The sequence below is a fragment of the Passer domesticus genome, chromosome 7 (genome assembly GCF_036417665.1).
Source record: "Passer domesticus isolate bPasDom1 chromosome 7, bPasDom1.hap1, whole genome shotgun sequence".
Taxonomy (NCBI): domain Eukaryota; kingdom Metazoa; phylum Chordata; class Aves; order Passeriformes; family Passeridae; genus Passer; species Passer domesticus.
In genome coordinates, this window is record NC_087480.1 from 57,676,930 (window position 1) to 57,704,788 (window position 27,859).

A 27,859-nucleotide genomic window follows, 5' to 3' on the forward strand; every position below is an offset into this window, starting at 1 on the left:
AGCTCCAGAGCCTTAAGATGCTTTGTGCACAAAAAGTAATCTCACATCGCCTTCAGACGGCTTTATTCGGAGGCAAAACAGCGGGGCGAGTACAGAGTTAAAGAAAAACGAAACAAATTCCCCCCAAAAAGTGAAAACAAAACATAAAGTAATCCCAACCAAACAAAAAACCCCCTTTCTGTTCCAGACTGGGATCAATGGTTCACTCTCCTCCTGGAACACGGAGATGTCCATGGGACACCACTGTCCGTCCTGCTCAAAACATATCCCTTGTCCTTGACATTTCCAGGGTCTTCAGTGAAAAAATAATCTAAAGTAGAACTACTGTATAGATGGAGATGGTGCTGCCATCTGAAAGAAACAAATAAATATTGGTGAATATTTCAGCTCCTCACAGAGAACGCAACAGGGCACTTAAATAGACATACTTAAGTCTCAATACTAAAATCCATTACTGTCATATTGATTCTTATTAGGCATCTGGAATGATAAAACTGATTTTGCAAGAGGAAAAGCCACTAAAATTGACTTGTATGATTGGATTGTACAATTTTTATGAGTCTTTCACGAGACATGTTTGGCTATTTTTTATATTATTTATTTTAAATCTAATATAGCTTCTCTTCAGTAAACACCCTGATTTTCACAAACACACTTGTGGCTGGTGTACTTGGGAGTGGCCTGGCCCTCACATGTCTATTAGCCTGTTCCTGGACCTCCTCCACAGAATTTCCCAACAGAATTCAAACGTCATCTGCTGCTGGCAGCAGCCCTGGATGCCAGGAAGCAAATGCCCAAGCTGTCCCAGAGAAGGAATGCAGTGCAGAGGGATGGATGGCTTAGGCTCTGAGCCCACACAGATGTCCCCACAGGGCTGCTGCTCTGAAACACTGTCCCAAACATCAAGGGGAAAAAACCCAATCTGCTTTTTATACTGAAAGAAAAACTGGAGTGTAACAGTTTATTGCTTAAGTTTCACTTGGGCAGAATAAATTCAAATAAATGTTTTTGGGTTTTTGTAAGGGAATGGCCTCTGGGACTGAGTGTATTATTTATTTTAATATGAGTTTCTTTGCCAAGAGCAAACCTCAAATAAAACAATATATCCATTCCTCAGAGTCTTTTCGGTTTTTACATCTGTATTTAAAACAACTGAAACAAAGTTAATAAATGTTATTTATATATAGACCCCATTTAGCAAAATTAGTCTGTTAAACCCCTTTCCATTCAACCACTGTGATGGGGAAAAGTTTCAGGATGTCTGTGATGACTGCAGAAAAAGGAAGTTTAGACTGGGTTCTCACCTTATTTAGTGACTCTTTGTTACTACTGTTGTTCCATTGTGAGCAGGGATAATAGGTGCAGGAAAATCCAGTTCAGGGGCATCAAAAAAGTATGCCTACATTATCAGAGAAAAAAAATATTTAGAGAGAAACATACAGTGCTGTCCCATCCCAGCTCTTTCTTTCCACACCCACCAAACCCAGGTACAAACACAGCACTGAAATGGCAAATTTGAATCTTTCTCTGTTTTTATCAGGTTACAAACGGTCAGTTAAAATGGTGCTCTGAAATGTACTTTAAAATTTAAACTGTTAGAAGCCAAGGCCTTTGGAAAAGACCTGTACTGGAAGGGGCTGGATTGCAGATCCAGGGAGAGCTGTGTTTTGCTGTCACCTCCCTGCACTCTGAGCTGTGGGGAATCAGATCCATCTACTCTGGAAGCTGTGGAAACTGAGGCCTGGCTGACCCTTCTACCCACTGCAATAAGGAAACAAATAATTGAAGTGCTCATTGTGTATTTCAGTGGCCTCAGGGTCTTCTGTTTTCTAACATTTATTGTGTATGAAAACATAAACCTGCTAAAACTCCTAGGCACACACTTTATATTGAACGTTTTAAAGGACTAAGCACAGTACTCATTGGAATAAAGCGCAACTGGATACTATGAAGATTAAGGCTTTGCTGGTACTATGATGAATTTCAGGTAAATTGGACTTGATGCTGATGGAGATATTCTATGACCCCACAACTGATTATTGAATTTATTACCAGCACTGTGAGGGTCACACTGGCATCAATTTTTGCTACGTTTAAAACAACCGCAATTTTTACGCTGAAGGTTTTCCTGTGACCAGCCAATCCCTCCCTCCCTGTCCCATAACATCCCACCTATCCCAGGTAATAAGAGATGAGGGAAAAGGAACAGCAGCATCCCACCAAACACCCAACAGCCAGCAGGGCGTGCAGCAGCAGGATGGTGGCCACGGTGGCCACCGCGACGCGGCGGCTGTCGTCGCGCACCGCGGGCCAGAAGGTCATCACCAGCACGGAGCCCGAGAGGCACAGCGAGAACACCACCAGCACCCAGCGCACCACCTTCTGGGGGATGATCCACAAGATCTGCAAAAGGCAGGAAAAGGCCTGGCCTGCAGGAGGCTGTGTGTTCTGTGACGCGGCGTCGCCTCCGTTTGCGCACAAATGAAGTCGCGCCTAAATCTGACGCGTCTCTTGTTGGGGGAAAGAGTAAGAGCAGTGATCAGCTTCACTCCCAGACACAAGGGGGAATCCCAAGTTATGCCACTCCCTCCAAGGCCTGTTCCCAGCCAGGGAAATTGTCCTTGGAGCCATCAGCAGTGCAGTCCTGCACAGCTATCTGTTCCCTGGGGACACAAACATCCTGAGGCTGCCTGCCAGGCTCACCAGCAGCACCTTGCTTGGTTTTGCTGCCTCTGGGGAAATGATGTGTCCTGGGCTTTTCCAGCACCCAAAATACATCTTTACACTAGACAAGCTTCAAGAAAAAGAGCAAAAGGTTCTCCCAGCCTCTAAAATTTCAACAAATATCAACAATATTACAAGAAACAGCAAATCTTCTCAGGCAGGACATGTGAGAGGGAGCCGTACGTACCGCTGTGGGAATGTAGACGAAGAGGGAGTAGCCATACACACACACTATCTCCAGGAACGAGTAGGAGACAATGTTCATGACTTTACTGTTCCTCCACATCAGGAATCCCCAGAGAGCAAGGGGAACAAGCCAAGCGTATGCATAAATCGTTGTAGCTGCTATGGACACTGGAAACACAACAAAGGCTTTCATGTTATGCTTTGAATCCTGCCAGAATCAAAGGTATAGAAGCATTCAGCATGAAAATTAGAAAGCTACCTGTAAAGATACTTCCAAAAGATGAAGGCTGAATTATTAATAAACTGAGAACTTTGCATTTGTATCTAGTTTACACCCAGTACTCTGCCAGCACTTCAAGCAGGGGGTATCAGTGACAATGTGATCTGGTAATTTTCTGCCTGAGGCCTGCAGGTTCCTGGGAGGACACAGATGCAGGAAGGCCCCCACCAAAGCACCACAGTGCCCAGTGCTGGGCTTTCACTCTCTGTACAAGGAGACATCCACTAAGGCTAGAAAATAACTAATTACTCCTGCTTGCTCTTCTAAAACCCTGAAACTACTTTATGCTCTGAAGAAACAGGGTTCTGCCAGTCACAGCCCATGTTGAGGGCTTATTTCACATGTCTAAAAATTAAAAAACAGCAATCAATCAAAAGACTTGTGCTAAATCAAAGCCATGGCCTCGTTTTATATTACTTCATTTGCACATAAAAAAAAGACAAAAAAAAACCAAAAAAGACAAAAAAAACCCCACACCAACTAAAAAAACCGCACAAATGACTACTTACAAACCTTTTCTAAACTCAGGCACGTAGTGGTACGTTGGTTTGCCCAGATGGATGAAGAAATTTGAGAGATTGCCACTAACAGCAATGGTGAACACGAGTGTAGCACATATCCAAAATGGACCTTAAAAGGAAACAAAATCAGTAGCACCTCCTCTGCTGTCTTGCTTTCTAGGCCATGAAGTCAAATGTAATACAGACTCAAAATATTTAGCACAGCAAGTAACCTCTCCCACCTCACACCTACCATAAAGGTCGGGATTGCTGCGGATGTACAGCCTTACAAAGTTCTTCCCAGGCACTGGGAACACTGACCCTTTGATTCTGTCCAGGACCTATGAAACACAAGGATCTGTCTGACTGACAGTGCAAGGAAAAAAACCTCAGTGGATAAAGCATAATTCAGGCAGCAGCTCTCCTCTGGAGCAGAGTATTAACCTGGTATGTGTCCACATCGAAGAAGGTCTGGTAGTACTCAAAAGTCCAGAAAGGGGCACTTTTCTTCTGTCCTGCAAGCAGCTGGGTGGTGGGAAAGGCAACATGGAAAGTGTTACAAGCACCCAATTTATGCATTACAAACTCATTTGCACAGCAGTCACATGATTTTGGTTCCCAAACTGAAAACAAACCTAACAGGGTAGGATTATGTAATGGTTTCCCTCCTCCAACAGCTGTTGACAGCCAGTCTCTTATCTCCCTGCAGGCAGAACCAGGGCCTCAGGCTGTAAAGAGCAGCCTACTACTGCCTGCTGCCACATCACCTGGAGCACACACCCTCACCACCATGACAAGTTCCTTCTGCTGTCAGGACCACAGAACGGCCTGTGATTGAAGGGACCTTAAAGATCATCTCACTCCACCCCCTGCCATGGGCAGGGACACTTTCCACTGTCCCACGTGCTCCAAGCCTGGCCTTGAACACTTCCAGGTGCAGCCACAGCTTCTCTGGACACCCTGTGCCAGCACCTCACCACCCTCACAAGAGAGAATTGCTTTCTATAACCAATCTAAACCTCTTCTCTTCTAGTCTGGATCGATTCCCCCTTGTCCTGTTCTCTCCATGCTCTTGTAGGAAGTCCCTCTCCATCTTTCCCACATGCTTTCACCGTAAGAGTGAGAGCATTACCTCTGTTTTATCGGAGTCATCAGTGCCCAGTAGCTCATCATCCTCCTCCCTCCCTGGCTCTGGCAGGTGGCTGTGCTGATTCTTGGGGATTTCGACCGGCTCGTCGATGCTTATGGTGGTGGCATCAGGATTTGCTGCAAGCAAATTAGCTGCATCATCAAATTCTGCAAATAAGTACATTAAAAGACAGGCAATGATCAAGACACTAAAATTTTTGTTCTCGTGGCTCAAACAAACACATCAAAACCCTGAGACAGAATAACCACTAGCTTAGGCATGCTGGGTACGATCTGTTGCCTAAAGTCCAAACTGACACGGATCAAGCTGAACATTCAGTCAGCAGATAACGTGTGAGCCTGCTTTTCCTCCAATCTGCCTGCAGGATGTGACACTGGCACTGGGAGCCTGCCTTCCTGCCCTGCCAACAGCCCCGACCCCAGGCCAGGTCTCTGCAAGGAGAAATGGGCACTTTTAATGTTCTCCAAAAAACTGACATGAATTTTTTAATGAAGAACCAAGGAAGTCTGAACCCGGGGCCTGTTGCAACTTACACAGCGCTCTGCCCCCTTCCAGCTGTCACTCGCTACCACACAGGATTTCTGCCCGCGATTTCCGTCAGCAGCGGTTACATTTTTTATCTCGCCAGCAGCACAATTCCATCCCAGAGAATTCAGAACACCTGACCCCGCAAACAAAACTCCCGGGACGTTTTTACTCCGCGACCGCTCAGGAACGCTCGCAGAGCCTGCGGGGCCTGACGGCTCCCCCAGCCCCGCGCCCGCACCTCCGACCTCGCCTTTACCCTGGAATTTGAGGTCGTCCGCCGACGCCATTCATCCGCCTGGATGGGGACCAGCTCCCCGGGCTCGACGCTCCTGCAAGAGGACAAGGGCAGCGCTGGTGCTGGCGCTGCTGTGCCCCGAGCCCCGCAGCCCCGGGCCGGGCCCCGCTCCTCGGCACCGCCACGGGCCCGCCGCCGCTCCGCTCCCTTAAAGGCGCCGCCGCCGCCGCGCCGCCGCAGCCAATCAGCGGCGCCGCCGGGCCCCTCTGCCCCCCTCCCCTCGGGGAGTAACTGCCCCCTCGGCGACGTGCCCGGCACCGACCAATCAGAGCCCGCGCGGCGCTTCCGCGTGCGCGCCCGCCCGCCCCCTTAAAGGGCCCGCGGCAGCCCGGGTGTGGCGGCGGGTGCCGTCTGTGAGGGATCACGCGCTTGTACATCTGCTACAGACGTACACTGCGTGTTTTGGTAACTGAGAGCCTTACCAGACAAACACAGAACAGTTTGGGCTGGAAGGGACATTAAAGCTCATCTCACTCCTTGCCGTGGAGGGACACCTCCCACAGAAAGGGCTGGTCCCTGTCCAGCCTGGCCTTGCACACTTCCAGGGATCCAGGGGCAGCCGCGGCTTCTCTGGGCACCCTGTGCCAGCGCCTCACCTCCCTCACAGGAGAGAATGTCTTCTTCATACCTACTCTAAACCTGCCCTCTGTTGGTTTGCAGCCGTTCCCCCTTGTCCCGTCACTCCCCAACTCTCCCAGCCCTTTCTCACAGCATCCCTCTGATCTCTGTCACTCCAACAGATCCATGTCCTTCCTGTGCTGGGGACCAGCTGGATATTATATATACTGGAGTATATATATATAGAATTTTTTTTTTTAATCCTTCAGCCCCAAAATGCCAAGCCTGGAGTGCAGGAGAGCCCCAGAGCAGAAAGAACAGGGCCCTGTTTGCACAGCACCTGCATCACCCCAAGGCCTCAAGCATCATCACCTCAGTCTTTACTCCGGGATTCAGGGAGAACAGCCTGGTGCAGCTGCCCTCATCTGTAAAGCACAGACCACATCTGTGGATAAGCCTCACAGCTCTGCAGAGACCACCACAGCCCCACCCTGGCTGCCCTTGGTGCTGCTGATGGGATCCTTGCTTGCCCAGGGGCTGAAGGGCAGGGACAGGGACAGCAAGGCAAGGCACAAACTCAATCAAACACGTGAATGTTTTCCCTCCCCCTCACCCTCTACCTTTGCCCCTGCCTCGCATTGTGCTCCCACTGCGAGCAGCCAGACCTCTCCAGCACCATGTCGGGCATCAGGGTACTGCTGCAGAAAACCCTGATCCTTCTGCAGGTCACCCTCTCTGTTGTTGTGGGCAAAACGCTGATGATACTGTTCCCCAACGCCATGAAGAGATACATCCTGAAGATGGGCGAAAAGAGCAGAATGAACAGGAACCCAAGGTTCAGCTATGAAAACTGGGGCCCGACTTTTTTCAGCTTCAAGTATTTGCAGTTTGTGCTGAAGGTGAAGTGGAAGAGGCTGGAGGATGAAGCCTACGAGGGACAGCCTGCTCCCAACACTCCCGTGGTGACCCTCGGCGGGGAAGTTTGTCACCTCCTGGATTTCGTGAGAGGTCAGTAATTGAGTCAGTGATTGCTGAGAGCACAAATGAGGAGGTGCTGCTGAGGGAGCAGGGACAGGCAGCTGGCACTGGAGTGCATCATGTGCACACCACCAGCACTCACCTGCTGGAGAAGATGCAGCACATCTACTCCAGCTGCTTCTTGATTGTCAAAAATAACCTGCATTTATCACCCTGTCTATGCTATCCCTTCACATCACGCAGCTTTTGCAAGAGCTGGCTCTGCCTGGAAACACTTTTTGCTGAAAGCCAAGGTAATAATTTGTTTTAGGGAGAGAAGGCCCAGAACGGAAAGGTGTGCAATGATTCCTGAGTGTTGGCTGTCGTTCCCTGTCCATACAGAAAATTCCACACCAGCTCCCTTAGCTAGCCTAAAGCCTAGAAAGCACATAGTGGGTTTTTCCAGATCTAAAGTGGCTGGGAATAAAGCAGAAGTAGCTGCTTTGTACTTTGTCCGCTGCCTCCCACTGAGATCTCAGCAGAATGTGGAATTAATCATTAAGCTGCAGCCTCCATCCCCACGGGAGGGATTACATCCTTCTCTCACTCTGCATCCCTAATTATATATAGATATTTATGTAGAAAATGGGCTGCAAATTTGAAGAAGAGATACACAGTATCTACAGGAAGGTACCACTGTTATTTAATTCTTTAGGATGTGGATCTATGTTAGCAGCAGCTTTTAAGTTAAGCCATGCCAGAAAGGTCTTGGACAAATTTAATGGAATTCAGCATAACCAGACTAAAAGAGGTGCTTAAAAATCCTGCAAGCTCTCTTAAATCAAGGCCTTGCTAACAGATGCCAACATAAACACAATACTGTGTTAATTTGTAAGCAACTGCAGATACTTTTGCCAGTGTAAGGTTGGTTTAATAATAATATATAACCAGAGTTCTGTTTGGACAGGAAATTGCAGAAATACATTGAAAGCATGAAAGCCTGTGATGCATGACTGAAAATTCTGCAGTTTCCCCTCAGCTCAGCTTGAACTGACACATCTAAAAAAATCTGGACATGAAAAGGCACTGGGACTCTGTCCTCAATGCCCACCCCTGAACCACTGTCCCTGGATAACCTTGCAGAAGGCCACGTTTAATATTTTTGAAGTTGCTCCATACTAAGGATCTCAGGGAGGCTGAGATGCCCATTTTGGATCAGTATCCCATCCCAAAAATGTTGGTAACTTGCTAATTAGCTTTTGTGATGAGGAAAAGAGAAGCTGTGTGACTGCAGGGTGCCTCCTGCCTGCACTGGGCAGGGTTCCCTCAGGTAAACTCCTTGCTGGATGCAGCACAGACAGAGCCAGGCTAGGAAAAACACCTTTATGCCTGCTTTGCAGAAATGCAGAGGTTCTGCTGATTTTACTGATCTAGGAGAAGTTTATGAAGTCACTTAGTGTTGTCCAGGAATCCCTGCACCAGAGGCTCAGTTCAGTGTATTTAATTTTATCCTTCCTCCCTTAATTTAATCACAAAACTTTTTTTTTTTTCCCCAGAAAACCGACCTTTAATCCTGAACTTTGGAAGCTGCACCTGACCTTCATTTATGCTGAAATTTGATGAGTTCAACAAGCTTATCAAAGATTTCAGCTCAATAGCAGATTTCCTTATCATCTACATTGAGGAAGCTCATGCAGTAGGTACAGTACCAACACCACAGTGATGCCAACCACGGCTTCCAATGTGTCACTTCCTAGGTAAAAAAAGGTGTGCCAGCAAAGGAGGGGGCTGCAAGCAGCACAGAAATCTTCAAATCAAGTGGTAACACCAAATCCAGGCACCAGTTTGTGTCCCTAATTCTCATAAGATTCTACTGACACTTCTGACTTTACACTGAGTTACTAATTTGAAGGTCACGGTTGTATCTTTTAACAATTGCCTCTCAATGTTAGTACAGTTCCTTTTGGAAAGAGGAAGAAAAGACATTTCATAGAACAAAAGTTAAGTGTACAATATATTATGTGTTAACAGAAAAAAAAAATTAGTTTTTAAAATTTTCTAAGAACAGGATGCAGACTGCAATTTGAAAAATTTAGCAAGCAAACAAACCACAGTTGTTTATCTACACTGGATTCTAAGTAACACATTGGCACTGGTTTTATCCCAGGATTAAATGTTTTTCTAAACCCTAACATTCATAGTTTTCTAGCAATATGTCATTATCAGCAACTGAGAATCAGATAATGACTAAGTCAGCCATCAAACCCTTTTTCTAGTTTGTACTTTACTGGGAAGAGTTGTGTGCAAATATTTGTTTGCATAGTTCTGATAAACAAAGGCGTGGCCTGGCTCACATTTCACTTCTCACAGACCTGTAATTTTGGTTTATAGGCTTAATGAGTACAAGCAAGCAAAATGAACACACTGACAAACCTTACCCAGTACAAGTTCCCCACCTGGTGTCTTGCTAGGGTCGATCTATGTGGGAAAACTCCAGCTAAAATCCATCGAATATTTCTGAATTCAGGGCAGTTTGATGAGGGGAAAAAAACAGACCTTGGGACCACTTATTGGAAAGCTCTAGTGCTGCCATAATTTGAGGGGGGTTATCATTTCATGGCAAGTTTTGATGTTACAAATAAATGCAAGATTCTTTTAACCTAGTTTTGGGATATGACACACAGTACATGTCCACCCTTGCACCTATTCAAAACCTCCACTGCTAAATCCCTCCCTCATTTGTTTTAGATGGATGGGCTTTTAAAAACAACATAATTATTAAAAATCACAGAAGCCTTGAAGATCGAAAAATCGCAGCACAAATTCTTCAGAAAAATCACCCTCTGTGTCCAGTGGTTTTAGACACTATGGAAAACCTGAGCAGCTCCAAATACGCCGCGCTGCCAGAGCGACTCTACATGCTTCAGGGAGGGAAGGTCATCTACAAGGTAAAGAATATCAGCACCAATGAGCACAGTGTACAGAGACCTTGAAATTTCAAGGTAACTCAAGACTGCTTTGCATTTAACAGTCAGGATTGCTTTCTGTTTGAGGGCTAAACATTTCACAATGCACCGTAAATGTGGAGAGAAATGAAAATGCAGCAAAACCAGTCTGGGCCTTTATAACGTACATATTTGATGTACACCTCAGTCCTGCTCAAATATTTATCTTTTGGCTCACTAGTAACCCGAGGTACGTCTAAGCTGTGAAATCCAGGAACAGTTCCCTCCTCCAGGATGCAGACATTGGCTCTGTCCCAGTGACACAGCAGGGTGTAACCAGTGTGTAACCATCTCCCAGGGATGGCTGCAGTGGAAAGGGAGCCCAAGGCACACCTTGCCCACAGTTCTGGTGCAGCTGCTGTGCTCTGAAGGATTTTTGCTCTGTCTGCTTGAGCATCACTGTGTCATTTTATTGCCTTTGCAGGGAGGAGTGGGGCCTTGGAATTACCACCCTCAGGAAATACGTGCCATCCTGGAAAAACTGAAATAGGAAAAGAAGAGGACTTCGAAGCAAAAACTTTTGGATAAAGAAGTGCAAAAATAATTTGTCACAGACCTAAGCCTAAGGAACAAAACCAGAATTTAAAAACAGCCATAGAGAGAAAAAAAGAAGCATGTTGTATATGCATGTAAGGAGCATCTGGAATGAGGCTCATTATGTTTGTCTAGAAGCTTTCAGGTGTCATCCCTACAACACCAACTTCTGCTCTGTAGTAACTGACTACTCTTACACCACATGCAGATATGTGGGAGCTGGGTCCATTGAGCTCTGGATACCAACATTTACACTTGTGAGGAATATCCTGCAGGATAAACTTCAGGGTGGTGGCATTTGCAAGAGTCCACTAGCATGCAATGCAACTGATTTCACATTACTATACACATTGCACTTGTATTTATAAAATGTTCCCTTTCAGTGACTTCAGGAGGCTTCTGAGCAAGACAATCTCTGTCAACATCTGTTTCCATGAGTATTTGTTATGATGGTCCCAGCCTAAAGCACTGGCGGCTGTGACCTGATTCTAGAAAATATTTATAGAAACAAGGGATTGCTCTACAATTATTAAAAGTCTATCAAAACACTTCATTTGGCTTCAGATTATTTCCCTTCCTGCCCTGCCTCTCTCTCCCAGGTTATTTCTAAGCATTAGCAGACATTTATATTCATTCTAATAATCTCTGAGTTTGAGTTGATCAGAAATGTACCAACTTAAGGACTTTTGAAGAACTTGTTTGACAGTAGGAAGTAATACATCCCACTTAGGTAGCACACTTTTTTTCTATTTAACTCAAAGTGCAAGGGAAACATTTTATAGGAAATTGAGTTTTAATTAATGTATTATGTAAGCCCTTAAATGGACTCAGTTATGTTCAGGTCTTCTAGGCTGACAGTTTAGGTTACAAAATGAAAAAGCTGTTACTACAATTAATAACTGTACTGTGTTGTGGTTGAACTTGATCATCTTAAAAGTCTTTTACAACCTAAATGATTCAATATTCTCCTGTTCTACTCCATACATGAAACCAGCAGGGAATAAACACCATATCCATACCTTCAAAAACCACTTTAATACAAGGCTCTAATAATAAACATTCTCTGCAGTGCAGCTATCAAAATGTAACTTCCTTATAAAAAAATAAAGAGGAGGCCCAAATTTAAGCTGGGCTCAAGTGTTCTCTGCTGTGCCCTCTGCCATCACCTGGTGCACTGACACAAAATGATCAAAGGCAGATTTGATGATGAAACGCAAGTAAGTGGCTTGGAACTCAGGAAGCTGCAGGAGAAATAAAAATAATGTTATTGCATTCTCTGTAGTAACAAAACTACCCAACCACATTTGCAGAAGTTTGTTAAACCACAAGGATCTGGATCTTTCAGTGTCCGTTTTTTGAACTGCACATAAATCAAGTTCTTTGACCTGCAGCTCAAGAAAATCCCATCACCTCCTGAATTCTGCAGCCTTCAAGGCAGCAACTGAAGGAGGGAAGATTGCCACACTTCTGGAAAGGGCCCTTGCACCTCGTTAGGAGCACTAGGCAGGTGCAATTTCATAGCATAATCTACAGAGGAGCAGCTGGGAAGTGCAATTTCACACCACAATCTACAAATTCCTCTCTTTAACACCAACTGAGCAATAACTGTAAATAAAGACATGTTTGGTTTTTTTATGGTTTCTTCCCACTTAGTCCTGACATCTCATTTCACGACTAATACTGATGTACACTGTAAATACTCACTGGAAATTCTTCCATTTGGAGCTGTCCTTCTCTGTGCTGCAAATCTAGAAAATATATTTCAAGGTAAATAATGAAGAATAATGTGCAATGCACATTATTCACTTCACTGCAGTGAGCTTTTCACTGGACTCAGAGTTCAAGTGAGTTTAAGGACAATCAATTTACACTGCATATAGACATTGCTCTTTTTTAATTTTGCAGGTGATTTAAGAGAATACTTTTTTGCAATATCCCAGTGTGTGTGTATATATATCCCACTCATTACAGTGTTAAAAAAAGTCACCCAAGAGGCACTAAAAAAAGCCAATCCCCAAGCCAAACAATGCAGGAAATGGCACTCTATTATACTATGTAAGCCTGTTTTTAATTTTTGGAACATAAAGTGCACAAGTAGTGCTTTTAGCCCTTATACAGCATTTTACTCTCCAAACTGCTGCAGAGACCAGCAGTGTTAACAAAATTCACTTAAACGTGACTGTTACATTAATGTCTAATAAAACAATCATCACGCCACGCTTTACTCAACAAATAGATGAGGGGTTACAGGGATTCACTGAAAAACACCAACATTGCTCCCACAAAACCCCACAAACTCAGTCTTACCTTTTTCAACACACTGTTCAAAACCCACAGGGTCTTTAGATGTGCTTCTTTCAATCCTTAAGGTCCGCACTAAAATATACGTATCAATTCAAAATATCAACACAAGTTCTGATTCTTTACTGATACTGACATTTATTCATCACTTTACAACCACAAAACACTTTCAGAGCATTAACTAATTTATTTTTTCTCTAAACTGTGGGGATTGTGGATATGAAGGATGATTGCTTTGTGGATATGAATCTTTATGCAAAATTAAATCTTTATGTGACGTTAAATGTTTATGAATCTCTTAAAAGTGGTTACATACAGACTAGGATACTACCGTGGGAACTTTTATTAAGGCATATAGCACATATTACCTACTGCAAGACACAAGTCTTACCCAAATAACACTGGATGGCCACTTTGCTGATTTTTACACATTTGGGAAAGCCAATAATCAGTTCCTGCGGGAACATGCCTGTCGTCGTCCAAAACGTTTTGGAACTTCTGTAGAGAGAACAGGACAAAACCCTTAACCGCGGCTTTCCATCTGTAACCATCTCGAATGAAATTTATCACAGAAATATACAGAGGGGAAAGGAAGGGGGGAAAGCGGAGGGGAAGAGGGGTGGAAAAAGAAGGGGTGGAAAAACTGGGACAGTGAGGAAGGGATGGAGACGGATGAAAAGGAGGGGAAAGAGGGGGAATGGACGGGAGGCATTTTTATTTGGGGTACTTTAATCAGCTCCCTGCGGGCATTCCCACCGCGCCGGGCAGGCTCTGTGCCCACACGGAGCGCGCAATGGCGGCGGGCCCGAGCAGCCCCAGCGTGAGGGCGAAGGGCCGAGCCCCGCCAGCCCGGCGGGCTCCGTGCGGCCGGAGCCGCTCCCGCCGCCCCCGCCCGGCCCTCACCCGTCCGCCACGCTCTCGGCGGGGTGCTCGGCATCGCTGGACGTGGCCAGCACCAGCGCGGCCCCCGCCGAGCTCCGGCACCAGTCGGTGGCTTTCATCCCGCACCGCGGGGCTGCCGCTCCCGGGCGACGCCGGCAGCTCCCGCCCCACGGCCGCTGCCGGTGCGGGCAGCCGGGATGGCCCGTGGCAGGGCGGGGGAGGCCGGGCGGGACTCGCCGCTCCCTCCCGCCGTGCCCCGCTCCGCCCCGCCCGCCGCCCGCCCCCCGCGCGGCCCCGCCCGCCGCCCGCGGGCGCTGCGGGACGGGCGGCGGGAGCGCCGAGCCCCGGCCCGGCTGACGGCGCGGCCCCTCCCGGGGCAGGTAGGTGCGGGCCGGGGGGATCGGGGAACGAGCGGGATTCTGACCTCCCTGCCCGGGCGAGGACCCTTCCCCTTGTGCCCCTTCCCTGGTGCCCCCTCCCCTTGTGCCCCTTCCCCTGGCGCCCCTCGGGGCTGTCCCCGCTCACGGCGCGTTCACCCCCGGGCACGACCCGCCCCCTCACAGACCCTTCCAGCGTAGCCCCTGACCCCTCTCCGCGGCGGACCCGATCCCTTCGCACCCTCCTCCCCATCCCCGCCGGTACCCCCCTCGGGCAGGGCCCGGTCTCCTCCCGCCCCGCCGGAGCCGATGGCCAGCCCCGCAGGCCGGGAGGGGAGAGGATCCCGTCCCTGCCCGTCCCTGCCCCTCGCCATGGCGCTCTGGGCTCTCCTGCCCCCCGCCAGGACCCCGCTCAGAGCCCCCCGGCAGCGGCTGGGTGAGGGCACCGGGAGATGCCCACCCTGCCCGGGAGGGAGGTTCCAGCAGGCTCCATTGCCCAGCTGCAGTCAGACATGTGCCCTCCTCTTCCTCCTCCTTCTCCTGCTCCTGCAGCAGAGCCAGGCCTGGTTGTGAGGGCACTTCCCAGTCAACCCCAGCCCCTCTCCTGCTGCCCCTATCTCCATCCCGGCCTGGGATCCATCCCGGGTGTCTCAGCCAGCCCGGGCTCCGGCTCCCATCGGATGGGGTGTGTGGCAGGCAGCTCACACCCCTGCTCCACACAGCCTGCCCTCCTTGCTACGTGGCCATGCTCAGGGCTCTAAGGGGAGCTGCCAGCTTTGGGGGCTTCCCTGGGTCATGTTTTCCTCTGTGGCTGTTCTTCACCTGTCTGTGATTTGTTTTTGCAGAGCTGGTCGAGGGGAATGTCGTACTGTCTCCACTCAGAAAGCCATTTGGATACTGGGCCAATATACGTGCGTGAAAATGGGAAGCTGCACGTGGTAAATCGGGGTGCAGGCAGCGTACAGAATGTCACTCCCAAAGCAAGACCTTTTAGTCTGTTCTCCAGAACTTTTTCAGTGGAGCTTTGCATGAACAGGGAGGATGATAGGGCAAGGAGGCAGAGGACTGATCATTTCATCTTCACATACACCAAGGAGGGGAACCTCCGCTACTCGGCCAAGTCCCTCTTCAGCCTCGTGCTGGGTTACATTTCTGACAATGTAGATCACATTGACTCGTTGATTGGTTTCCCAGAGCAGATTGCTGAAAAGCTCTTTTCAGCAGCAGAGGCAAGACAAAAGTTCACAGAGCCAGTGACAGGACTGAGAGCTCTGCAGAAGTTCACTGAAGCCTATGGCAGCTTGGTGCTGTGCTCGCTGTGCTTGCGGAACAGGTAAGAGTGTCCCCTGACAAATCTTGTCATCTGCTAACACGCTTCAAGCTTCCCCTAAATTAAATTAAATTAAAATACATTTTGGGCTTATAACACCACCTAATTTTAATGAAATGCCCTGGGCCTTATCTGATTCTTGTGCTTACTGCCTTTTGTCCCATCCCTTTCCTACAAGTGCAGCTGTAGGTTTCATTTTAAGATACAAATCATAACAGAGGTAACAGACTACATCTGTTTTAACCAACAGGGGATCTTATGTGGAGGGTTAAACCTGCAACTATTTTTAACAATAATAATCAGCACTTCTGTGGAAATCCATGTGCTTAGTGCCTTCTCAGGCATTTCATGGGATGTTTCTGTAACTGCTGTTTAAAAGCTTTTCAACACACTTAGCTGACTGTACAGATAAAATACACCCTTGCAAATTGTTTGGGCTTACTAACTATGAGCTTGCTGTCAGGTCTCATTTTGGGGGCTCAGCAGAAGATACAGACTTAGGGGTAAGTTTCAGGCCTTGAAATCAGGCAGGTTTTAGCTTAATTTTTTGTTGTTGCCACTCCCATATTGACTGTACTTTAACAAGGTCCTGGTTACAGCCCAGCAGTAGTTTCTCCATCTTCAACTGAAAAAGTCTTGCCAAGTTTAAAACTGGATTATGTTTTTAAAGCCTTGCTCCTACTGAAGTCTTTCCCAGTAACAGAACCCTTCTCTTCCATCTCTACATTCAAAAAAGGGATGGTTTATCCAGTTTAAAATCAAAGTACTGGCATATTCATCTGAAGTGCCAAGGGTGTTCTGAGCACAGTAGGAATGTTTAAGTAGAAGTCAATTATCCTTTGTTTTATCCTTTAAACCTACTCCCTTTTTATCTCTAGCACAGATAATTTTATGGGTTTAATTTAGAAATTAAGCTACTTCTGGCATCTTTTGCCATTACAGAAAGCTGAGTTAAGTATCAAGTCTTTGAAATCAGGAAGTAAGGCATTAAGGCATTTTCTGATGAATTTTATTTCTAAAAGAGCCCTCTCTAGAACCCCCCTGAGCTAATAATCTCTCCCAAGAACTGGCTTATGCTCTGACTGTATGTTGTGCTTTTTGCAGAGCCAAACTGCACAGGCAAGGGGTGTGAGGTGTTGGTTTGATGGGTAAAATTACACTGGGAGGATATTAAGGTCCTCTTATTTGCATGGACAAAGAGGTGTTCCTGGAGGGATCTAATGAATAATCACCCCCAGTTGATGCAGTGAAGATGCTGACCTCAGGGTGTGTCTTGCCATGGGGGATATGAGGTAAATTCAGGAGAGATCAGTGAGTTTGGAGCTTGTCTTGCCACAGAGACAGCAAGAGGTGACTGCAGGGGAGGTGTTGAGGGCTACGTGCTCATTACTGCATACTCATGCCTGCCATTCTTCAGTGGTTTGTTCCCATCTCTGAGCCTCCTACTGAATGGCTCCAGCACAGATGTTTGCGTGGCTGCTGAGTGAATCAGAGCAGGGAACCAGCACAGCTAAAAAAAAACCCTACTGAGTAACTGCTGCCCAGGGTGTAGCCACAGCTCCGGCCAGTCCTGCACTTCTACCCTAGTCAAGCATTTTATTGACATATATAAAAAGTAAAATTTTGCCACTGACAAGCTATCCTGTCCTGTTAAAATCCGTGTTTGAGGTGGATTTTAAACCTGGGTGAATGTGGGTTTGTCTATACCCTTCCTAGACACTGAGGAAGAGCAGTTTGTGAAGCTGACTTATTTGCATTCTCCTGAAATAATGCAGCAATAATCTGTAAAGAAGCTCCTAATAGCAATATTTGCAAGTTGAAGTCTTGTTAGTCCAATATTTTGCATCAAATCTAAGCCATGACAGGCATTTAAGGAGAAAACTGGGAATTCAGACATGTTGTGTGCCAGCTGCACAGAAAGAGGTACTTAGTGCAGCTGGGTAATTTCTGTCAATTTTCACATAGGTACTTAGCAGAAACGAGTGCATTGTGCTTATGACACTTAGGGATGTAGGCACCTTACATGCCTGAGCACTAGCTTTTTTTTTTTAATTTTTTTTTGGCTTTGCAGATACCTGGTTATCTCTGAAAAGCTTGAAGAAATTAAGTCTTTCCGGGAGCTGACGTGTTTGGATCTCTCCTGCTGTAAACTTGGAGATGAACACGAGCTGCTGGAACACCTCACCAAAGAGGCCCTGTCTAGGTACCAATTTCTTGAGCTAAAAATGGCACTTTCTTTTCCTACCACTAAGCAGTTCAAAGAATCAGACTGAGACTTTAAAGGGAAGTTTCACAGGCTGCAGTGCGTAAGGTTGAAGATTTTTGCTTGCTTATCAAACATGTTCTGTAGGTAAACAGAATACAGAATTTATTGTGCACAAAGCACATACTAAATCATAAAAAGTACTAAAAATATGCAAGATAATTTACTGTCTCATTATTTATACCAACTTTTTATAATTTTCATTGTCTGGGTAAAAAATGCATCGTCAACATTTGGAACAGTTTTACATTTCCCATTTTTAAGGGGGAACTTTGTCAGCGTAATTCTTAACCAAACTAGTGTTCTACATGAAGATTTCTGCAAGCAGGAGGTTGATTATTTGGTTAGTTAACATCTCAAACCAGTAAATTTTGTAATTTTGTTTGGTACCAAAAAATGACAAGTAGATACTTCTGGAAGCATTAGGTAAGCTAATTAAGGATATTATGTTGCTGTAAGATTTTGGTGCATTTTGCATCAAGGTTTTCTCTTGAAGTGCTCTGAAGAGAGCACTTCAATGTGATGTTTTTTCCTGAGTTTTGTTAATCAATGTTATAAGACCTCATTATTTTGTTAAAATCATTGCTTATGATCACTTATCGAATCCACCCTCTCAGTTTGCCAAGCATTTTTTTAGTTTTGAGTGCATTTCAGTTTGGCAGCCTTGATATAAAGAACTTCAGGGTATAAAGAAGCTTATTGTCCCTGTTGGCAAATGTTTGGCTCTAGGATCAGTTTGTCACTGGAGCTGTGGGAATAGCTGCTCCAGTAGTGCTTCTGTTGAGCTAGCAGAGAAATACAAAGATATTTGTTACTCCTGCTAACCCAGCCTCCTTCCTCGCTGCTTTTTACAGTGAGCCTGGAGGGCTTGGCACAGGACAACCCTTCTGACACAGAGTTTTAGGGCATTTTGCAAAACTCTCAGGAATAATGACCATAAACTCCATGTTTGTGTCTGCTGCCAGTGTGAAGAGGCTCCTCCTGAAGGACAACGCCCTGTCGGATGCCGGCCTGCGCAGGATGACCGCGCCCGTCCGCGTGCTGAAAAAGGGGCTTGACAATCTGCTGGTGCTGGACTTGTCCTGTAAGTGCTCCCTGGTCCCATGGCAGAAAGAACCTGTGTCCCTCCTGATAAAGAATTCATCCTCCTTAGCACTGAAGGAACACAATTAATTTGTTGATTGCCATGAGCCAAGTGCTCAACCCCAGATTTGACCAGCAGCCTCCCAGGAGGCACAGGGCAGACCTGAGGTCTCAGGCATTTGCTACTTACATAAATATTTTTAGTAGTTTGAGAATTGGTATTGTAAATATTTATATTTCAGCAATTAGAGGGGAAAAGTCAGTCTAGTTCATATATTTGCTTTTAGAACAAATACTTCCTTGGTATTTTGATAATCTTTTTCCACGTCATGCAACTTAATTAACTTTTCTTGGCCTTACAGGTAACCCTAAAATCACAGATGTGGGAATTGGATACCTTCTTTCTTTCAAGAAATTGAATTGTTTGGACATTTCTGGGACAGGTCTAAAGGTAAAAATCATCAGGAAAAGTTTACTGGACAAGTGTAATAAAATTCTTGCCCTCTGACTGCTTTATGTCCCTTTTTCCCAGGATGTTGATGCTGTCATAAAGCGACTTCAAATGCAGATAGGCCTGGTTCACTCAAAAGTGCCTCTGAAAGAATTTGATCACAGTAACTGCAAAACAGAGGGATGGGCAGAGCAGGTAAGGGGGGTTTAAACCTGTTTACTCTCTAAAAATTTGCCTTACAGAATACAAAATCGTTGAATAGGAAAGAACAAGGGATGGAGTTGTTTCCAGTGATATTTCTGTAATTTTACAAGACACTTTTTAACTGCTTCATTTGTTCTTTCAGACAGTTCTGCAGTGGGAGCAGGCAGTTATGGAGGCCATGAAGCCCCAGGACAACCTGAGATCCAGAGTAGCAGCTCTTCGCTTCTGTACGTAACTGCACAGACAACACAGAGTTGATTTATTTTCTTTTCTGCAGGGACTATTTCCATACTTTTTGGGGTTATAGTACAAATAGCATCTCAGATTTGCAATTTCAGCCCTTTGTGTAACTGCATTACAATGTACTTGAGTTTTTTAATTTGTTAGACTCCTGGATAATTCCAGTACAGCACATATAACAACTGAGTTTTTTCCTTAATATTCTGAGTCCAAAATATAAATTATTTTTTTTGCTTGTGCACATTTCCAAGTTGGCTTGGCCATAACAGTTTGTACCACAAAGTTATGCATTTTACAGCATAATTCTGTTTTTCCCTAAATCAATCTAAACTTGATATTTTTGCTTGTAGATGGCAAGACACACAGAATAGAGGAAGTAGTCAAATGCACACTGGTGGAACCAGAAACTAAAGCATCTGGAAACTTGCAGTTTTATAAGGAAAACGTTGAAAATTGCCATTTACCTTTGAAAAAGGAGGTTGCAGGCAGCCATGAATTAAAGAACAATAAAAAAAGAGCTTTGGCTGAACAGGAGAGAGAAAGGACTTCCAAACAGAAGCATCTGTGCCTCACTGTGGAGGACTGGGATTTGTTAAATACCTACTGAGTCAGAAAGAAGTGGGTCTTTTGTTTGTTGTTCTCTTGCTGATGACAGGATTTGGACACACTGAGAGGGAGTGACAAAGTGCTGTTAAATCTGGTTGCTGTGACATGCCTGTGGGGTAACCTGTGCTGGGGGAGGGATAGAGACAAGAAGGTTGCTAATGCTACTGTATATTTTCAATACTTAATAATTTTTTCAAATAAAGTTTTTGTTGTCATCCTTAACTAACTCTTCTGCTGAAGGTGTTTTTCACCAAATTTCCTATCCCTGCTGCTCTCCTGCCTCTCCAGGGGCAGGACACAAATCACTGCAGCTCATCTGAAATGAGGCTGCACTGGGCTTGTCAGTGCCATGGGATGTTTACAGTGCTGCCAGAACAGAAACCTCAGCCTGAAAGCAGTAGGCTGTGCTGATGGGGCTGTGCAGAGGGAGGGAGCACAAAGGATAAGCACAGATCTCTGGGCAGGGAGGCAGAGGCAGTAACACCTCGCCAACAGCCATTGCAGAAGCCCAAAGTGGAACACAAATCCCCTTTCTTTCTCGTTTTAGCCCAGGAAATGAGAGCTGGAATGAGGTTACTGTAGAGATTATGCTCTGCAGTTATAATTTATTCTCCCTTACAAGCAAATTCACCATTTGAGATCATTCTGTGGTTTAAAACCCATTTTCAGTGTGCCTGCAATACACTAACTGTGCTTCTCCATCTGAAAACACTGAGGGGCATTTATAATTCAAATGTTAATTATGCAGATCAGCTGTAAATCACCTGGACACTCAGACCTTTCTGTGTTGGTGTGTGCATCTGTAGTGCTGCAGGTAACTGTTAAACATTGAATTCCTGCCCTGAGTGTTTCCATCACAACTGGCTGAGGTGCACAGTGCTCATCAGTGTCTTCTTAGTGCTCATGAGGCCAAAGATTTTCTCCAGGTTTCCCCTGCTAGTGCTTCTTCAGAGGGTATCTTCCTTTTACATTGTTGTTTACCATAATTCATCACCAAGAAAAGCAGCACATCCTTGGAAACCACGAAGAGGCCAAGAAAATGAACTTCAGCTCAGGAATGCCTAAAGAATAAAACCCCTTTGTCTTTTCCTTACTGCTGAATTTTCCTCAGAAAAGGACTACACACAAACAAAGCAGGCACACTTGCACTGAAATCCTACTTTCTTTTCCCAGAAACTCAAGGCTATTAATACTTTCCCCTGACAACTACATCAGCTCTCTGCTGAGACCAATAATGGCACAAATTGTGACTCAAAACAGTGGCTCAGTGGGGAGGAAGATGTGCAATCTTCCCCCTCAAGCTGCTTCTGGTGCAATTCCCACCATGGAATTTTTGGCCATCCCTTCCACCATAGGAGATATGCTGATCTGACCATGGAGAGATGCACTTTTGTTTACCAATCCTAATTTTACCAAACCCATTACCTGGGCCCTGTGCTGAGCATGAGGGTTCCTATATATATATTTTTTTAACAGCTGATTAGTTCAATCCTTACTGCACTGGGATAACATTTTACAGGCACAGAGAAAACAAGCTGTGCACCCTGGCCAGGCCTGGAGAGAGACAGGTGAGTAAAGGCAGCTTAAACATTCCCCCATGCAGAGTTTTGCCATCTCATTCCAGGCAGAGTGTGAGTCACAATACTGTAAAGCTATTTATAAAAAGTTCTCTCAGATTTCCAGCTGTATCCCAGTGACAAATTAGAAGCAACATTCACCATTGATCTGAGTTACAGTGACAGGCAGAGCTGCAGATCACAGGACTGAGAAGAAATGAGTGAACAGGAGTTTATTTTTAAATATCTATGACCTGAGGTGGCAGTGGGAAAAAAATCACCTCGTGGTTTTTTGGGGGGCCTAGAAAAGTAAGAATACTCACTGTAAATGTGGGGTTTCCCTCGATGTTTTAGACACAGATGATATTTTCAAAGGAGCAGACAGAACCTCATCTTTCTTAAATTTCACTGTCATGTCCACACCTATATCCTGAGGACTGCTTTGAAGGCCTGGCTGCCTGCTTGTGCCCTGCTGGCAGAGGAACAAAACAAGCAGCAAACAGATCCAGTGTCATCCCACACCACCCTGGGAGCAGCACTTGACTTTCTGCTGCTCTCTGCTCCAAGGCTGAGACTTCCTTTTCCTCCTTTCTTTGCCAACTTCAGTGAGACCCATCCCAGCTCCATGGCTGTTCTCAGCCTGCTGCTGCAAAGCTGCACAGCCCTGAGGGAAGAGCAGGTTATTTAGTTGTGCTGGTTCCCTGCCCTGGCTCTCAGGGACAGCTACTCTGTCACAGGGACATGATTTATCCCCCAAACCCTGAAACTTCTCCAGTTTTCCATGCCATTACACTCTCTGTGTTGGCCTGTGTGGTTTGAGAAGGGAGCAGGAGGTGGCCTGAGCAGCATCTCCCCAGTGTCACTCCCAGCATAGCATTCCCAAGGAAGTGTCCCAGGAGCATCAGCACAGAGCCCTCAAAGTCACTGCTGAAACCATCTGCAGACGTGTTCTGAACACAAACAGAAGCTGCCAGTGAAGATCAGGACTCTGCAGATGTGTTCACCTCACTCAGCTCCTGCTCCTCGGGAGCTGCAGAGGCCCCAGGATGTCCATAGAGCAGGAACCCCTGGCCCAGGGCTGTGCCAGCTGTGCCTGGTGAAGCCTCTCCAGCCCAGCACCGAGTCAGTGCTGCCCATGAAGGAAGTGTCACCCTGGCATGGCACAGACTCCTGGCAGCTGTCCCCAGCCAGCGTCCAGCCGAGGGCTGCCACAGGCCCTGCTCCTGTCACTGCGCGGCTGGGGAGGATTCGCTTGGGCTGGAGCTTCCCAAGGGTGGCAGGGCAGGACCCCGAGGCTCCAGGGTGACCTCCAGGGAAGCACCCTGCTGTCCCCAGCAGGGACAGGTGCCAGGATTCAGGCTGTGCAGAGGAACTCGTCGGACCAGCCCAGGCAGTGCTGGATTCCGTCCCGGCACAGCCTCCTGGGGATGCAGGAGCAGAACTCGAAGTGCACAGGACTGCAGCTCCACCACTCCTGCCCGCACGGGGGGCAGGCAGCCACTGGGGAGGACACAAAACAGGGAACTGAAATGCTTCTGCTGCACTGACCCCCTCCCTCCTCCCTTCCGTGGGTAAAATCCTTTCATTCCCCCAGCAGAAAAGCTGCTGGTGACAACCCTGTGACTGTGAGCCCACCAAAGCAGACACTGGCTTGGTGCTGCTTGTCACAACCAGAGTGTGACATTGCAATGACCTTCATGGCAGAGAGGCTATCCTGGGGGAACAACTAACTATAATTTCCCCCCCCACCTCTTTTTTTTGTCCAAAACCATGGAGGTGACTTAGGAACAAATCTGCTGCTCATTTTTAGCAAGATTCAGCTCCTGCACAGCTTGGAGATCCACCCATCTGCTGACCAGCTACCAAAAGCCACTTTTGAGTGGTTACTGCTAACAGCCACACAACCTGATGAACCTGCTCCACACCAGCAAGCCATGGAGGAAGAGCAATTTTTGGGACTGTCAGCAAAGCATAGAGCCTTTCCTGCCTCAGGTGCCACCAGGCTTTGGCACAGAAGCCTGGGCAGCCAGGGGGACTCAGCCTGCAGGGCTCACACTCACACCCACCCCAGCTGTTTTGTGTTTCAGTGGTGGGTGCCAGCCTCCAGGCATTTCCAGCAGCCTCCACGAGCACCACACCTGTGGGAGCTGCTGCAATCCTTCAGCAGAAGGACAGGAGCCAGCAGACAGACTTACAGCTCCACGTCTCGTCCGAGCAGTCCCCGCAGTCGTTCATCCCGTTGCACCTCTGGTCAGCATAAACCCAGGCCCTGGGGTTGCTGCAGTAGAAAACCAGGTATCCTGGCAGGCTGTGGGGCAAGTCACCTGCAAGGCACACACACAGGACATGCTGGACTCCCCCAGGCACAGACACAGCGGCTAAAATGGGGATGGCATGCACCAAAGGCTGCTGCCAGGATGCTTCCCCTGCAGCATCAAACAAACATGAACAAATGGGGAAGCTCTGTCGTGGGACACAGGAAGTCTGCCCCAGGTTTCTGCTTTATTTAGTTTTTTCCCCAGGGTGACTGAACAATAAATTACCCATGTAGGCATGCAGCTTCACTGATGGAGGAAAACTACATCATGGTTTTAAAAAATAACCCTAGATCAGATGAACTTGCAGTCTTTAATTCCTGACATTCCTGGCAGGTTTTGGGCAGTGCCATCTCTCAAAGCATCTGCCCTGCCAGGCCTATCTGCTCCTGTAGGCAGCCAGAAGCACAGAGCAGGGCCAGAGGAACCCTGGCTGCTGTCTCACAACTGGAAGACCGGTGCAGGGGAGATGCTCACAACAAAACCACTCACCACAGAGCTGCTCCTGCTCATCCTCGCCGTCCCTGCAGTTGCTGACCCTGTCACAGACCCAGCTGGCAGGGACACAAGTCACTCTGTCATCACACAAGAAGCCTGTCCTGTTATTAGGGGCTGTGCAGAGCCGGTTCACTGAGGGGGAAGCAAGAAAACCTTTATTTTCCAGCATTTTTGTGATACAAGGAATGAATCAAGGGGAGTAAAGGGGGGTTTCTGAAATTAATTTTTTGTTCTGGAAATAACCAGGGGCCAGGATTAATTTCTGGTAGGTTCATGGCAGAGTCTGAAAACTACACCAGTAGTTCTAATTATGACAGTGCTGCCCAGAGTTATCCCAGCTCTGTGGAGCCAGACAGAGCCAGGGAAGGGCTGGTGGCCATTTGGGCTGAGCAAAGCTGGTACAGCTGTGCTCATGCAGCACCATTTCTGCCTCCCTTACCAAAACAACAACAACCACTCTTGGCATACAACCTGGTGCCCGTGGCAGGAGTGCCAGGGCTGCCACCCCCGAGGCCGCGGCGGCCGCGAGGACGAGCAGTGCCAGGGCAGAGATGCAGAGGGGTCTGCGAGTGCAGCCAGCACGGGCACCACACGGATGGCAGCAGCCTGGGGAGGCAAGACAGAGAGTGAGGGACTCAGGAAGGGTCTGGGGTGTTTCAGAGGGGAGCAGTGCAGGGACACAAGGATGATGTTTTGGGGTCTCTGCATGTGAGGCTGGTGGGGGTTAGGGGTTGATAGTTGAGTTTGAAGAGGCAAACCCCACCATTAAACACCTCCTCGTGGGGAATTTTGCTGCTTGCAGTGTGGAACTGCTGCTACAGAGCACCGGGGTTGAATGGCACAAGCCCCACATCTCCATGGAGCTCACCCTGTGGCTCGGATGCAGGGGGATGAACCCCAGACCCCTGCCCAGCCCTGTGGGACAGCAGTGACACTGAAGCACAGGGCAGGCTGGGGTGGGGCTGGGCAAGGTGCCCTCCCAGAGCCCATAACAAAACTCCCCACGAGGTAAGATTTCATTTTACAGCACTTCAGGCTTTCTGCCCCACAGGACTCGCACTGCCATGGAATGAGGCTGGACTGTCAGCCCAGAATGGTGAGAAGGAATGGAGAGCTGCCCTTCCCCTCCCTAACCACATCTCCAGGGCACAGCAACCTTCCAGGGACTCCAGCTTTCAGAGAGCCAGAGACATAAATCAAACCAATGGCAAAGCTAAAGGCCAAACCCACAATCACTGCAACACAAGGGTGGCACAGGGAGGAGCCAGGGCAGGCACCCACCCTCACCTCAGGAAGCTGCCCCTGCAGCTTTGCCTCTAAACCAACAGGCTATTTCCCTCCATTCCTTCATTTTCCCAGACCAATAGCAAAAAATATCAGTGTGGTCATCTCAGAAACATGTAACCAGTCACTTAAGGCAATCCTGCCTGTGTCATTGATTTTGGTATATCTGAACTTAAAAATCTTTAATTAGAATTTTAAAAAGCTTTCAGGAACTGAAAGAACTTTTAAGTTAGGATTTGTCTTAGCTGTGCTTTGTGTTTACTTAGTTGTTCAAACTCAAGGGAAGGGACAGCCTTTGCTCAACAGCAAAAGGATCCTGATTCCAGCAACCTCCCCCTCTGCCATGCTCAAGCAGGAGCCAAACTCAGAAGATTTCAGCTCAGAACAGAAATGGTGAATTACAGCACGTGTGTGTCTACAAAACATCTCTGACTACAAAGCACAACAATTACAAACAGACTCGAGTATAAAATAAGGGTGGTGATGAAATGTTTCAAGCTGAACTACAGGCTTGCTATTTGGTTCTCTTTGACCTCACCTCATCTTTCAGAGCATGGGCAAAATTTGCTGAAGTTTGGCTATTAACACACAGGGAAAGGCCATGGCAAACTCATTATGAGCCTTTCTGTGGCAGAGAAGGATCACCTATCATACCACTGTACATATGACTGCCAGCTCCAGGCCAACACAGAACAGCTGAAGTTTATTAATTTTATAGTCTGGACATTTCACTACACAGAAAAGAGGGAAAATCAGTCCAAACAGACCATAAATAGTGGTTGTATTTTATATTACATTGATAGTTTCTATTGATTTATACTTTAATAATAGAACTCTGCATTTTATTCATTACCTCTTTCTCCAGAGGAGGACTCTGTTGAACCAAAAGTAGCTACATCACCGTTTCTCTAGAAGGAAAGGGATAAAAGGGATTTACAGAATCCCACAGCCACACAAACTTCACCTTTCTAGTTCTCACATCTTACCCAGGAATACCTCATCTACTCCATTATTGTTACAAGCAAAAATTGCCTCAGTGAAAATGTCTCACCTTTAATTCCCAAGACAATCAATCAGTCATATCCCTTTTTAAAACTGAATTACCCATTTGTAAAACAAACACCTACCAAATCCAGCACTTTATATCAACTCTTCTCTTTTGTATCAAGGTAAGTAGAAACAGCTCAAAATCTCAGAGAAAGCAGTGCTAAAGAGGTCAGGCAAACAGCACAGGCAAGAACACACATACTTCAGGGAACAGCTGTGTGTAGGATTTCTCTGAAGAGCTGTACCTGAGGATGAGTTTTGTTCATGCTTCCCAGAGCTCCAGGGACCGCAGGGAGTTCTGTAACACCTGAGCACAAGTGAAGTTACCAGGATACAAACCCAACAGAGGCAGGAGAGCAAGGAGAGCACCTCACGGGCAGGAGGGGACTGGCAGGGCAGTGCTGAGCCTCTGCTCCAGCCCCCGGTGAAAGCCAACAACAAACTCTCATTCTTCTTGCCTCCAACGTGGTTTCGCAACAGGGCATTAGACAATGCAGAGTAAACAGAGATTTAGGGAGCTGAAGCTCTGCTGCCAGGTTGGAAGACAAGCACTCACCTCTAGCTTGTGCTGACTGCATTTATCCCCATGCTGGTCATGGAAAACCCCTTCACAGTGAGAGCCTGAGGAAAATGAAAGTCTCATCTTCATGAAAGTCTCCTTCCCAAGACAGAGCTGTCACACTGCCCCTGTGGCAGCACCAGCCC

General features: G+C 46.9%; 5 protein-coding genes across 7 annotated transcripts; 2 read left to right on the forward strand and 3 right to left on the reverse strand.

The window, feature by feature from the left end:
• Positions 1-36: 36 nt before the first annotated feature.
• On the reverse strand, positions 37-5,813 carry YIPF1 (Yip1 domain family member 1). Of its 3 annotated transcripts, none has more exons than XM_064428919.1 (9): positions 5,625-5,813; positions 4,823-4,956; positions 4,135-4,215; positions 3,944-4,031; positions 3,704-3,820; positions 2,912-3,078; positions 2,221-2,403; positions 1,305-1,399; positions 37-351 (listed from the first exon to the last, which is right to left on the reverse strand). In XM_064428919.1, the coding sequence occupies exons 1-8, from the start codon at positions 5,653-5,655 to the stop codon at positions 1,310-1,312; spliced, it is 891 nt and encodes a 296-aa protein (XP_064284989.1). In that variant the 5' UTR covers positions 5,656-5,813; the 3' UTR covers positions 37-351; positions 1,305-1,309. The 3 variants fall into 3 exon arrangements, with proteins under 3 accessions (XP_064284989.1, XP_064284990.1, XP_064284987.1); XM_064428920.1 differs by having other exon boundaries at positions 2,305-2,403; positions 4,823-4,986; XM_064428917.1 differs by having other exon boundaries at positions 4,823-4,986.
• Positions 5,814-6,824: 1,011 nt separating this feature from the next.
• DIO1 (iodothyronine deiodinase 1) lies at positions 6,825-11,270 on the forward strand. The gene is made up of 4 exons (XM_064428936.1): positions 6,825-7,229; positions 8,735-8,878; positions 9,927-10,126; positions 10,608-11,270. Exons 1-4 carry the CDS (start codon positions 6,899-6,901, stop codon positions 10,671-10,673), a joined length of 741 nt encoding a protein of 246 aa, XP_064285006.1. The 5' UTR covers positions 6,825-6,898; the 3' UTR covers positions 10,674-11,270.
• A 463-nt stretch (positions 11,271-11,733) lies between these two features.
• Positions 11,734-14,172, reverse strand: IFT25 (intraflagellar transport 25). The gene is made up of 5 exons (XM_064428938.1): positions 13,922-14,172; positions 13,410-13,516; positions 13,025-13,093; positions 12,422-12,465; positions 11,734-11,958 (listed from the first exon to the last, which is right to left on the reverse strand). The coding sequence occupies exons 1-5, from the start codon at positions 14,017-14,019 to the stop codon at positions 11,851-11,853; spliced, it is 426 nt and encodes a 141-aa protein (XP_064285008.1). The 5' UTR covers positions 14,020-14,172; the 3' UTR covers positions 11,734-11,850.
• An 8-nt stretch (positions 14,173-14,180) lies between these two features.
• Positions 14,181-20,676, forward strand: LRRC42 (leucine rich repeat containing 42). Its single transcript, XM_064428928.1, has 8 exons — positions 14,181-14,280; positions 15,123-15,610; positions 17,679-17,810; positions 18,836-18,954; positions 19,316-19,404; positions 19,486-19,599; positions 19,751-19,835; positions 20,199-20,676. Exons 2-8 carry the CDS (start codon positions 15,138-15,140, stop codon positions 20,453-20,455), a joined length of 1,269 nt encoding a protein of 422 aa, XP_064284998.1. The 5' UTR covers positions 14,181-14,280; positions 15,123-15,137; the 3' UTR covers positions 20,456-20,676.
• On the reverse strand, positions 20,666-27,420 carry LDLRAD1 (low density lipoprotein receptor class A domain containing 1). Its single transcript, XM_064429279.1, has 6 exons — positions 27,400-27,420; positions 26,961-27,015; positions 25,295-25,429; positions 24,818-24,955; positions 24,206-24,334; positions 20,666-23,510 (listed from the first exon to the last, which is right to left on the reverse strand). Exons 1-6 carry the CDS (start codon positions 27,418-27,420, stop codon positions 23,365-23,367), a joined length of 624 nt encoding a protein of 207 aa, XP_064285349.1. The 3' UTR covers positions 20,666-23,364.
• Between the last annotated feature and the right edge of the window lie 439 nt (positions 27,421-27,859).